General features: G+C 49.8%; 1 protein-coding gene across 6 annotated transcripts; it reads left to right on the forward strand.

The window, feature by feature from the left end:
- The first annotated feature begins 1,114 nt into the window (after positions 1-1,114).
- dnajb6b (DnaJ heat shock protein family (Hsp40) member B6b) lies at positions 1,115-12,440 on the forward strand. Of its 6 annotated transcripts, XM_029842478.1 has the most exons (11): positions 1,115-1,274; positions 2,996-3,074; positions 5,207-5,322; positions 5,834-5,943; positions 6,036-6,101; positions 6,174-6,278; positions 7,721-7,846; positions 7,921-8,074; positions 8,162-8,232; positions 11,298-11,456; positions 11,764-12,440. In XM_029842478.1, the coding sequence occupies exons 3-11, from the start codon at positions 5,258-5,260 to the stop codon at positions 11,865-11,867; spliced, it is 960 nt and encodes a 319-aa protein (XP_029698338.1). In that variant the 5' UTR covers positions 1,115-1,274; positions 2,996-3,074; positions 5,207-5,257; the 3' UTR covers positions 11,868-12,440. The 6 variants fall into 6 exon arrangements, with proteins under 6 accessions (XP_029698338.1, XP_029698337.1, XP_029698339.1 ...); XM_029842477.1 differs by lacking the exon at positions 2,996-3,074; XM_029842479.1 differs by lacking the exons at positions 1,115-1,274; positions 2,996-3,074 and adding an exon at positions 4,742-4,764.
- The last annotated feature ends 705 nt before the right edge of the window (positions 12,441-13,145 follow it).

Below are 13,145 nucleotides of genomic sequence, written 5' to 3' on the forward strand. Positions count from 1 at the left end.
CCTTTCGGTTTTAACACAACAGGCGGCGCAGAACGCTGCCTGGCTCTTGTTACCTGTGTGTTGCTGGGCAAAGGGTCCACAAAAAAGATTAAGTTTGACTCATGTCTCCTGCAGCCTGTAGAGAAGCGCTTGTGCCGTAAAGCAGGTCGTTGCTGCTGCGTTCAAATGCCCTTCGTTAAAATCCGATTTACTAAATTACAGCCAAGTAATGCGATATAACTGTACCCTGATGTTTTCCAGTTCGTCTTTGGTGTTAAACCTTGATTAAAAAACAAACCTACCTACCTGTATTTAATAACCTTCCTTATGTCTCTATTATTTAATATATTCATTTAAATGCTGCATTTTTTATAAAAAATAATATGATAACTATTAATTATTATTTTAGTTACTAGTAGCTGCTTCTGGTAAATTAGACCATGTATAAGTCTTGCCGTCCATAACCACTTATTTATGAATATTCAATCCAAATTACCAAATATTAGTGTAGCTATATGTATTCAATGTTTTTTTTTCTACTGTTGTTAAAACTCACATAGTATTTCAATCAAATTTAACACATTTTTACATAAATCCTATACAAACTGTGCAGCAGTAACTATCAAATAATCTCAATTTATAGAGTGTTTCCCAATCCACTATGACTTTTTAAAATATTATTATCATCTATAAACCAGCCAGTATAACTAGAATACAGTAGAACCACTTTGAAATTGTTTTTTTGGGCCCACTAATCCGATTTATATAACTCTAAATACAGTGATAACTAAATGATTACTACCCATGCTAGTATTTTAACCTTAACCATTACACAACTGCCAAATACTACTTATGTTCTTCCAAAATGTAATTTTTGTAAACCAACTTAATTTTATTATTTCTCCGTGAAGTAAATAAAAGTCTAAACCAGGACCCAACGGTAGCTGCAGGTCAGCTGAACACTTGCCAACTGATTTTAGAGGTCCCTGAAATCGAGAAGCTGGAGGTAATTTCAAGAAACCCTAAATTTAGTATTTGAGATTTTTATCTATATGTTATTACTTTGCTGTGTAATAATTTACATGTAACTAATAAAACATCTTTCACGCTCCAATTGATGGATAACCTCTTAGCTCCGACGGTCTTTGAAAGCAGCATGAGCGAAGTGAGTAAGTCGGTAACGAAGCGAACAGCCGCCACCGACACTGGGGGTATTTTAGTTTCCGCACTCAGACAAGAACCGGCCCAAAACAGCGATATAGAGGGAGGCTGCGGCGGACTTTCGCTTCACCCAGGTGAGAGTTTAATCGGTGGAGACTGGTTGGAAATGTGCTGTAAACCTGTCCTCACTTCGCTGTAAACGAGAGCCAAGGGGCTTAATATTTCCTGGCGTGGTGCGTTTGTGTGCCGGTGCCGAAGTATCGCAACCTCAAATGTATTGACACCTGTCGGTGTAATAAAATATGTCTTATTTTTTTAAGCACGGGCGTTGATTTTAGTCGGAGGGCACCACGTGAGTCGGCCACAGTTTAGCTACAAAGCCCAACGGTTGAGTGGTGCCTCCCGTATTTATCTGTCCGACCCAAATCAGCGGTACCGAATAACCTAGACGGCGATAACGGTGGCGCGGATATTATGCTATTAAAAATGCTGTCGTGATGGGGTTTAACGCTAAAGATCGTGTATTCGGTTGTTTTTTGGGTTTTTTTTTTTTTTTTCGCCCATCACGTCTGAACCTCCGTTCGAAAAATATTAAGACGTCACTGGGTTCTGTCGGTGGACGGGTTCCGTCGTTACGTAAGCCTTTAGATGGGCTTCAGCTAATAAACCGACGCGTTTGCCAGTTTTCGTCCAAAAGTGTCCGTTGCGTGAGTTTTTCGGGAAGTTTCCGGAAGTTTCTGATTGGTCTGGCAGCTCGCGGCGTCACGTGATCGCCTTAAAAAATTGACAAGCCAAGGGTTTCGTTATTTTAAAGCAAATTTCACGCAAAATCGGTCTTTGTTTGGACTGAAAGCCCGGATTACTAGTTTTTGAGGAGTCGAAACACCTTTCCTCCTGCTACCTGACCCCAAAACAAAAATGTTCATCAGCAGAATGGAGTTTTAATGGAACAAATGTCAAATAAAGTTAGCCATTAGCACGGGCTAATGCACAGACGTTTATTAGCCCGTTACTGGCGAAGCTATACGCAGAAATTAATAGAGAAATTGACTATATTGGCCGTGTTTACTGTTGTGGTTTAGGAAAACCACATTCAAACTCGGTTGCACTTAGCGTATTACATGCTCCAGCCTGTTAACATCCTTTATTGATTTTTATTTTTTTTTTAATATCCACATGACATCACAAGAGCTCAGCCTTTCCTTTTCCATTAACCCATTATTTTCCACTTAGCAGGGTGGAGGGTGTTCCAGATTTCGCTCTCTGGATATAGAATCCCCCTGTGGGTTCTGGGTCTATACTGGGCCGTCCAAACCACCTCGGCTGTCTTCTTTCACCGCCAGCACTTCCCTGTTGGATATCGAGTGTAATAACTGATGTGCGATTGTTATAGTAACAACCCTCTGTGACCCGACCGGGCCTTAACTCGACCACAGAGTGGAATACGATACGGATTCCAGTAACCCATTTCAGCCGGCGTGATTAGAACTGGGGTCATGCCAGTCAAATGATAAAGGGAGATTTATACTTATAAAATAACAAAATATGCTGTGTGTGGCTGTGAAACATCACCCTCAAAGTCTTTAGGAAAGATTCTGGAGCCGTTTTTTCCCCCTATTTATTAACTAAATGACATCTGATCGGTTTGAGGCGAATCCATTTAGCCACAAAAACATCTGTATTCATGTTTCTGAGGTATTTGTTTAATGAGCGTGCACTTTGAGAAGATAATCCCATAAACGAGCAGTCCAGAAATGCTTCCCCAGTTGTCTGCGCCGTCACGTGTCCTGTGTGTCTGGGATGTTTTTTCCAGCTCTCCTGCCCTGTCAACCCCACATTATACTTGCTGTTTTAGGACTTGTTGGGCAAACTCCCGTAGCGCTGGATGATTGCAGCCAGCGGGGCGACGGCAGTCTGCACTGAAAACGAAAGCGGTGAGCAAATAGGATCGAGGGGAGCTTAATCAGATGTGAATCATGAGATAAGTTGGGTCTGAGGGCAATTAAGTAGGGAGTTGTTCTGCAGACTTGCAACTTGTTTTATGGCGACAAGACAAGTTTTTGTTGTCTGATATTCCCCCGATGTCGCCTCAGCAAGTTGCACAGCGAATTCTCAACCCAACGCCTAGGTGCATCCACAGATCAGGTGACGCCTATGAAACAGGGCTGGAGTCAGAGGAGGCGAGCAGGAGAGACCAGTTTGACGACAGGAGATCTAGAAGAGAGGCGAAGCGGCTGAAGCTCGGCAGCAACCGTGTGCTGTTAGCGTACCGATACGGTGCTCCTTTGTTTGATTGGAACGTTTGAATATAGAGTTCCATCCCATTCCGGAGCGCACAGAAGCGTTAGACTGATGTCAGCCGCCTGCAGGCAAATCGTGCCCCGACTTGCCCTTCAAGTCTCCTGTTAGCGGGCTGTCGATGAGCCGTCAAATAATTTATGGTGCAGTTTGGATCTACAGGAACGTTCCAGGTTCGTTCCCCATTGGCGCTGCTGGACAGTCTGAGCCACATCAGTAGCCTCCCACTGTTCCCAGTAAGAACCGCAGATATCCATCAAATCTGGGTTAGCTGTGCATCAATATGCACGCCACACGCATGGGTGCACGCTTGGCACAGAAGCGTGAGTAACCTGCAGCCACGGGTGTCCATTATCTCCCATTTGCTGCTGCCAGGCACTGGTGATAGGTGACTGGTTCAGTGAAGGAGACTAAACTAGTGAAATGTGAAATGTCATAGGCTGAGTCAGGGCTGAGGGGGTTTAAAAATAATATCTGGGTCATTTTTAATGCTTTGACCTGTACAGAGTCACTGTTCAGCATAAAGAAATCATTTTAGATTCCTCTCCAGGCCCTTAAAAGAGAGTTTATTATTTGTGCTGAGCATCGCAACGCCGGTATGTTCCTCGATACCAACACGATCCAGAGACGACAGGAAGCTGAACAGAGGATTAAAGCAACTGAGCGAGCGCTGGGGATGAATGGTTTCACAACACGTTTTAGTGTTTTGATGAGTTTTAAAGGGCTGGAAGCGGGTTTGGAGGATGTGCGGCGCACTTTAGTTTGATGTCAGTCTAGTTGCTGTTTCTATTGGAGTGAGGTTGAAGAGAAAACAGGGAGAGAAAACGCTGCCCTGAAGCTTCCGCGCGCGAGATAAACCAGATCTTTATACAAATGTCAGAACAGAAGTCGCTCTCATGCCGTAAAGCTCATCTGAACACAACACAAGACGCAGGTCAGCTTCTCTGCGTAGCCAGGACACATTGGGTCCTTTCACGCCTGATTTGGTCCTAAACCCACATGATCAAAGGTCAGCCTGTCGGGATTATTCTGCCTTTGAAGTGCACCATCACTTTCCCCCTTTAGTTTTTTGCTCATTTTTCTCATCGGCCTACAAGTCGGCTCGTGCCTCCCTCGAACTCTCATGTTAAATCCTTCGAAACCGATCAGGTCCCATTTTGAAGTCGACGTTTCATCAAATCTCCTGGAACTTCACAATACACTTGAGGTTGTGTGTTCAAAACATCAAAGATGCGAATGCTTTGATCCAAAGCAGCGTATAGATAAAATTAAAATTACGACGTTTGCCTTCTCCAATGCTAATATTGTGTCTGTAGGCTTACAAAAGTAAGTATTGAAAACAAGGCTCGATCCTGTTTACCTCTGCATGAATGGTGTGTGTTTGTGGTAAAGGTGCTCCACATATGTCAACAACACTTCTTAAATGTTCCCACCTCTCCCATTACCCACGTCAGAACATTTAAGAATGTCAGAAGTTGGAGACATGAGTGTTTTAACCATCACCAGAGGTGATGGGTGGGGGTGTTAGGCCTTATTTGGGGGGAGAGGGTGACAGAGCCAGAGGTACACCATTTCTGAGGATTTGTTTGGTGTTATGTAGTTTAAGCCAGTTTGGCTCTGCCCTCTTCTGATAATCACCTTTAATCAACATATGTGCCGCCCTGGCAGATGCCCCCCCCCATCTCCAGATTTACCCCTTGGGTCTTTAATCGACAGGAAGTACGCCAAGATCTCCCCCGGCTAACATCATCTTACCTTTGTTCCACAGCAGTGGGCGGCTCATCGAGGACAGGAACTCCAGACATCCACAGGCGGAACCATGGTGGATTACTACAAGGTGTTGGGGGTGCATAAAAGCGCAACACAGGACGACATCAAAAAGGCGTAAGTGGCGCTTGCTTCGCTACTTCCTGTAACCTCCCCGTGAGACTATATGAAATGCTAGAGGGCTTTTAAGTTGACATGACGGATACAGGAAGCGGCGACATTCTGACAACGAGGCGCTGACCAATGGCAGGTCAGAGACCAGCTGCTATGGATCCATACGGGGGTCCGTCCCTGGTTTGTTTTGGGGTTTTCGCACGTCGGATCCAAACGAGCAGCTGACGCCGCGCAAGCGGGCGTCCGGGCCCGCGCCGCACGTCAGGGGAGCTTCGCGCCGTCTTTGTTATTTCTGCCCGGGTGAAGAGGAGGACAGTGTGCGTGCGCGCGGCGAGGTGTCCGGTGTTTGTGGTGTTTGTGTTGGCATGGCTGCCGTCCTAAAAAAAGAACAGAATGTGGATCCCGCGGCGCGCGAAACACAAACGCGTCCACGTTTCCATTCTGCCCCCTCCCCGCAGGTCATTTTACCGCCACGCGCTGTTTACCTGTCGGTATGTTTCATTTTGACGATCAGATACAAAAAACTGGCGCTGAAATGGCATCCAGACAAGAACCCCGAGAACAAGGAAGAGGCCGAGAAAAGGTTCAAAGAGCTGTCGCAGGCGTACGAGGTGCTGTCGGATGGTAAGAAAATCAGCTTAGACCCGCATCCCCAGACTATCGGACCTAGCTTGGCTGCGTGTGTGTGAACTGAAGAATAACTGTCCCCACAACAGAAAACAAGAGGAATACTTACGACCGATATGGCGAAGAAGGCCTGTCAGGGGGGGGAGGAAGAGGAGGTAAGGAAGCCAGATTTTAGCGGCGGTCCAAGGCTGCGTGCAGCTAACGAGGCTTATCGTGTTATTTTGCAGGAGGACATTTTGATCACTTCGGAGGACACGGCTTCACATTCCGGAACCCTGAGGATGTTTTCAGGGAATTCTTTGGTGGCAGAGACCCGTTTGCAGACTTCTTTGGTAAGCATGGGGGGGGGGGGGCGCGAAGGTGGCGTTAAGATTTGATCCAGTGAAAACGACCTGAAATCAGACTCAGATTAGGTGGAAGGAGATTGGTTGACAGGAAGCCTTCTGTTACAACCCCCCACCGCCGCAACACAGGGACGAGAGACACCACAGGGGGTCAAATGCCACTAAATGTCACAGAGCGGAAACCCCCCCCCCCACCCCCCCAGATGGTGACCTTCACTCCACTGTCTATTGAGCTCCGACTTTAAATAATGTAAACAGTTGAGGAAGCGAAGGGGGAACTCTGCTGGCTGTTGATTGGCGGCGTTGTCAGGGCGTGGGACACGTCCCCGGCCGAGCGTGTGTCCAGCCGTCCAGGTCCAGCACAAAGGCTGATGGGAAGGCATGTTCACCCCGAGCATCTCTAAATATGGAGCTCAGACGGAGGCAGAGGATGGATTCGTGCATCTACATCACTGGGCTGGAATGCTTTCAAAAATAGCTTCCATAATGAAACAAAAGCAGATGTAATAGCGGCGAGCGCTCGCTCCCTCGCTCGCTCGCTCCCTCGCTCGCTCCCTCGCTCGCTCGCAGCCTCCGCGCCGCGCTCGCAGAGTTATTGGAGCCGCGCGTGTTGACGTTAAACACTTTAGATCAGCGTGTTTACCGCAGCTGATTTGTGTGACTGTTCCCAGAGCTGCTGCGGCTGCTTTTAAAAGCAGACCGGCCATAAAACCTGTCCTCGGCACCCACAGAAGAGCCCAGTTCGGCTTCTATTTTGACCTTGGACGACCTTTTATTCTGCTCCAATATGGGGAAACGGGACCCGCGGAAGCATCGGGACTATATTTAGCCGTTTCCGCGGATGGATCTCCATATTTTGGTGTTCTTGGGTGATATTCAGCTGGACAGGCTCAGGAATAGAGTCCAGATCTGGTCCAATCAAACCCTCCAGACCTGCTCCGTCCAACAGCTGGTCCTGTAGATCTGTCGTTCATCTCCTAGTGTGTGTGTGTGTGTGTGTGTGTGTGTGTGTGTGTGTACAGATTTAAACCATGACGAGGGCTCACTTGTCTGCCAGGAACAGCAGACGCTCCTCCTCAGATGGCCATTTGGAGAGGAGCTCCAGGAAACACTGTTGACACACACTCCCCTCAGATGTGGGGCAGAACTGTCCAAACAGACCTTATCTCCTCTGGGGGGCGGGGCCAGAACACGGGCGCTCGCCAGCCTCGCTGCACGTTGGATGGTTGCTTTGGGTTCTTCTGGCGTTCAAATAAACACCTGATCCGTGTCCTGTGATGGAGCAGCGCAGAGGAAACACACCCAACGTCTCGGGGGGGGGGGGGGCAAATCCTGGAGAAGAGTGTTTCAGTTATAAAGAGCTGATTTTTGAAAGGAAAAAGAACTTTCCAGACGTCTCCCGCTCACCTCAACTGTGCTCTCCCTCACAGCCGACCCCTTCGATGATTTCTTTGCCGCCGGCCGCGGTCACCAGAGGGGTGGGAATCGGGGCAGGATGGGGGGGCCCCTCTTTGGGTTCGGAGGCTTCCCAGTGAGCTTCCCGAGGTTCGATCAGGGTAGGTACAGAGAGTCGAACGCACCTCTGGACGGAGAGGAGCCGTGTCTTCCTCTGACCGCCGCTCTTCTGCAGGTTTCAGCTCCTTCCCAGAGATGGGCGGAGGCATCGCCTCCTTCTCCTCATCCTTCAGCAGCGGGGGCGGAGGGCGAGCAGGGGGGTCGGGCAACTTCAGATCCGTGTCCACCTCCACCAAGTTCATCAACGGCAGAAAAATCACCACAAAACGGTATTTGCACCTCAGACGCCACCCCCCCCCCCCCCCCCCCCCCCCCGCCGAGGTTGGCGTTGACACCTTTTCCCGCCTCTGTTGCAGGATCGTGGAGAACGGGCAGGAGCGGGTGGAGGTGGAGGAGGACGGCCAGTTAAAGTCCCTCACAGTTAATGGTAAGGAGCCGGTCCACAGACTGGAGAACAACTAATCTGGACGTACAGAGGAGTCGCCCGGCGGCCATCTTTGTCTCTCTGTCCTCCTGCATCTCATTCCAAAGAACATTTGTTTTCATTTTTCCAACAAAGGAGCAGAGAGATCCTCTCAGTATTTGTGTTTCTATTTATTCCATTATTATTTGCGCTGGAAGAGTTCTTGTTTGGTCCAGTGTTGGCCATTGCCGCCGGCCGATTATGCTTTTCTAGATCTACATTTTTACACCTTTATATCTCTGGGTGGACGTTGCCTTTTGTTGTTGCAGGAAAACTGACCCGTTTTTCCTTTTCCTCCATCATCCTGACAGTGTAACGTTGACTTGAACTAACCTGTTAACTGCTCCATGTTCCCGCGCGGAGAACTAATGAAAACACCACCAATCGACTCCTAACTTGTAACGTTTGAGAGAGAACTGCACTGTTTTTGACTTGTCTGCATGATTCCCGGAGACCGCCGCCGTAGCACCTCACAGCGGACACGCGGCCGCGGGCTCGTTCGGAGAGTTGAGGATGGGTCTCAATAAACTTTGTGGAACGCTGTGAACCACCGCTGCCGTCTCCCGGCGTCTCCTGTGTGATCTTTCTTTTGATGTTTACACGCTCGGTCCTCACAGTAACTGAATGAACACGTGTCGCTTGCAGCCTGATTTCACCTCATAAACCTGCTTCGCCGCCACGCTGCCTGCTAGAGACGCACACTCCATCACCACTGTCATGACCTACTAACCCCCACCTGGGCTGCCCCCACCCCCGACTCCTGGTGGGTCCGCTCTGTTTCTCCCTTTTATTTTTGACACCTTCCCGAGCTCGTCTCTTCCCTCTCACGTCTGTTTCTGGCTGCTAACGCTGAGCTTCTAACTGCAGGAAGCTCTCAAAGGTCACTGTGTACAGACAAGACTGGGAATCTGCAGGAATGTGCTCGGGGCTAGTTTATTTACTCAAGGATCGCTGCAGAGTTTTGAGTCAGGAGAGAAAAATGTTGGAGGCTGGCCCCCCCACGAGCTCTTGAGCCGAAGCGAGGCGACGGATGAATGTAAGAGGACACGTTTACTGAGTTTAGAGCTGTTAAATTACACCCAGTTTAATTAATTTGGCGTCCTGCAGCGCCTGTGTGGTCTTGTTGCTAGGTAGCGCTGCATCTAGCTGAAGTCTCACTATTATAAGAGAATTAAACACCCCAATATATAATTTCAATAATACGTTCTCCTTTAATGATCAGCGATTTAGTTTCACCAAGATTTAATAAATTGAGGATTAAAAACTCTTGATTTCTGTCTCTACGGTGCTACAGCTCCCTCTAGAGGCGAAATATATGTCTTGCATTACTAAAACATTTAAATTTTAATGGTTTCTTTAGTGATATCGTTCAGTTTTTAGAGGTTAAAACACTATTTTGAATTCTAATTACTTAGTTTTTGTTTATGTTTAATTGTCATCTTTGGGATATTTTGTCAGTGCTGGTGGGAACAGGGACACATTTCTAATTTACTGGCTTTCTGGAGATATTATCTAACTTCTAATTCTAACATTTATGCATCTTAAACACCAGATGCAAACATATTGGGGTGTCATTAGGGGTCTGGTGCCACCTGGTGGTCAAGGGGCGCAACAACTCAAAAAGATACCCACGCGCCCTAATGGCCCTGTAGGTGAGGCGACACCTATAGGTTTATTGAGACAGAACAATGTGTCAGATCTATTGTTTTCTTATTCAAAATAACCAGGAGGGTTGCTACGCTCGTGCGTCTTGTAAGCGTTTTAACCCGATGCTGCCACTAGGTGGCAGTGTCGGCCCACAAAAGTCTGCAGGACCAGCGACGATCGATGCGGATCAAGGCGGTGATGATTAAATCAGGATTGTGGCCTCAGTACGCTTCTTTTTAGTCCCACAATTGGATCTTTTGATGAAAAGAACAGCTCTTACACCCTCCCTCCGAGCATCCATCCATTCCAATATAGCAAAATACTGCAATTTCCTGTCCTCGCCTTTATGAAAGACGGCTTCCTGTTGACAGGAAGCCTCATCCGCTGCTCACCCCGCTTCCCTTCTTCTGCCCGCCTGACAGCTGAAGGTGAAACGTGGACTCGGCCAACAGCCTCCGGCCACGTTATGAGTGATGGCAGAGATAAGCCGGCAGAAGCTCCACGGCTGGAGGAGGCCGCTGACGGTATCTCTCAGTAGATGGTGGACCGCTGGAAATAATCTGCTCCATACAGTTGTTGCTGTCATGTAGAGTTAACCTCCTTCTGGGCGCTGATTTATTCGGACCCTCACAGCTGCAAGTGGATCAGAATCAGTGTGTGTGTGTGTGTGTGTGTGTTATACTGAGTAGCAAAAATGCTCATTCTACTACCAAAGTGAGGACGTGTTTGGGCAGCAGGGCCACAACATCTCAGGACCGTTTGAGGGTTCAGGATTGAGGTTGATGACAGGATTGGGTTCAGTTTAGAGTCCGAGGGGGGTTTGTTGTGGTCGGGGCGACGATCTCACCTGAAATCATCAACCTGAACTCCCCCCCCCCACAAACCAACCAACTACAGCACAAATGTTTGAAGTCCACAGAAAAATTCAAACGTCTGGCTTTGATTCAAGCCGATTTTAGCGACGTGGTTGTGCTGAACCTGATCCGGGTCCTGGTCCCACAGGTCCGGAACCGTAGATCAGACCAGGCCGCCGCGGATTCTCGCCTGGTTCCAGGTTCATCCCGGCGAGCATCTGGCCCTCTTTTCTTTCGCCTCCGTCGCCTTAATTACACAACACAATGTCGATGAGATCTGCCCCCCCCCCACACACACACACACACACACACACACACACACACACACTAATTCAATATAAATGTAAATGACCCACAGACGCGTGTAACCAAATCTTTTATTTCCAGATGCAGCAGGAGGTAAACAGGCCTGCGCTGCTGCTTCCTGTCATCGTTTTGTTGTTGTTGTTGTTGTAAACAGGCCTTCAATCCAGACAGTCTGAGTTAAGGTGTCCCCCCATCACCCCCCCACCCCCCCTGCATCCACAGACCTTCCGTCTGAAGACCCCCTGGAGGAGGAGTCCCGCCGCCGCCGGCAGACCCCGCTGCCCGGCTACGGCTCGCACCAGCGCTACCTGAGGAGCTCCGCCCAGACCCCCCAGGAGGAGGAGGAGGAGCACGGCCCGCAGAGCCTGAGCCTGACGAGAGGTCGGCCCCCGCCGACCCCCCCACGCCTGATTAATCACCATCACACACGCTCTCCTTCACGGGGGCGAGCCTTAATAGCCGCGGCTAATCGTCGGCCTTTGTGCGCGGCGAGCGCCATTGACAGACGTAAACACGGAGGACAGAAGCGTTAATTAGGCCACTGTCTTCAGGGCCGGGGGGTCAAAGGTCAGCCTGTGTTTTTCCATCCCGGGGTCAGGAAGCCGCGCACAAAAGAGCAATTCCGTGGTTATAACGTGTTTATTACACCAGGGATCGTGAGTAACGACCGCTTCTGTTTCCTTTTAAGGACACGCAGAGACCAAGAGGAAGAGGCTCAGAGAAGCGGAATCCAAAAAGAAACGGGGGCCGCGCTTCTTCCCCCGCTTCGGCGGACTCGGCTCCTTTTTTTAAAGCGAACAGCTCGACGGCGACGGCGGCGGCGGCGGGCAGGAGCAGAGGCCGCCGCCCCACGCCAGCCCCCCCTCCCCCCCCCCCCCCCATGTGTCGGAGGCGTCCTCGTTGTTGGCGCGAGGACGCCGGGGAACCTCGGACTCGTCCTTTCCTGTTTTCCAGCGCAGCGTGTGTGTAAACGTGTGTTTCCCTCCGTTTCCGCCTGTGTTTGTGGTGAGTGTGATGAGGCGGCGGCGCTGCCGTAAAGGCGCACGTGAGCGCGAGCGTGAAGGGCCGCCCCTTCCCTTGTCGTCGCGACGATGATGACGGCGACGAAGCTAAACTCTGAGCTCCTGGAGGCTTTTTTTTCCTTCTTCTTTTGTAGATTTGCTAAACTGAGATCATATTTGGTCATCTCATTTGTCCCAGACGTGGTTGCCATGGTTACCGTACGTGGAAATGTAGAACTGTCTCTCTCTTTTTTTAATGGAGTCACACCTACTTAAAGCCACACGTGTCGCCCTTTCACTGGCTCGTGTTCCGCCTGTCTGTCTGCTCAAAGTTCTGGGTACTCATTTAAAGTTCCTCAGCGGTTCTGTTGCCTGTTTTTCCAGCACCAGTCTTTAATCATCATTAATCATCTCACACTAACGAGCTGGAGTTTGGGACCAACCGTTAGCATCTCGCTGGGACTCCAGAGCCGAAATTAGATGCGAGAAGCCTCGAAGGACCCGGATTTTGGCGCCACCAGAAACTGCCTGATGGGTAAAATGGATCCCTCCCGTCTCCGTATTAGCATCTCAAAAAGCTAAAACCCAACAAGCGCTAACTCGTGGCGCCGGATGAGCGGCGGCGCCTTCTTAAAGCGGGCCGCCGCGCCCACGTCAAACCTCCGTCCTCGTCAGGGCGAGCTGAGTTATTAGGAAACAACGCTGCGGCGCGTTAGCATCTGGGCGCCTCGGAACGCCATTACCGGGCGGGAGCGGGAACAGGATGCTCTGGATTCGCTCTCGTCCTTATTCTGCGTCCGCCTGCAGCGTTCTGTATTATTCATGCGGCGGAACGCACATGACCCAGCGACTCGTTGGGCCGCTTTAGCCGCCGCCGCCGCCGCCGCTCTCTGGGGGTTTAATTAAAGCGTTTGGGAGGCAGCGGCCCGTCACTCCCTCCCCCGGCGTCCTCCCAGTCATTACACCCCAGTTTCCGACTGGGTGGCGGCGAGATCCCACTCCCGACCTTCGGGGGGGAGGCGACGGCGTCAAAGAGTCGGACGTCGCCCAACTGCATTGTGGGAAATGA

This window comes from Takifugu rubripes, chromosome 10 (assembly GCF_901000725.2).
Source record: "Takifugu rubripes chromosome 10, fTakRub1.2, whole genome shotgun sequence".
NCBI classification, from domain to species: domain Eukaryota; kingdom Metazoa; phylum Chordata; class Actinopteri; order Tetraodontiformes; family Tetraodontidae; genus Takifugu; species Takifugu rubripes.

Excerpts from the sequence above, each read along its gene's own strand:
- dnajb6b (XM_029842476.1), top strand. Across the intron at positions 5,323-5,833 it reads CAGGACGACATCAAAAAGGC|ATACAAAAAACTGGCGCTGA; the intron begins GTAAGTGGCGCT and ends TTTGACGATCAG. Across the intron at positions 6,279-7,720 it reads CCCGTTTGCAGACTTCTTTG|CCGACCCCTTCGATGATTTC; the intron begins GTAAGCATGGGG and ends TCTCCCTCACAG.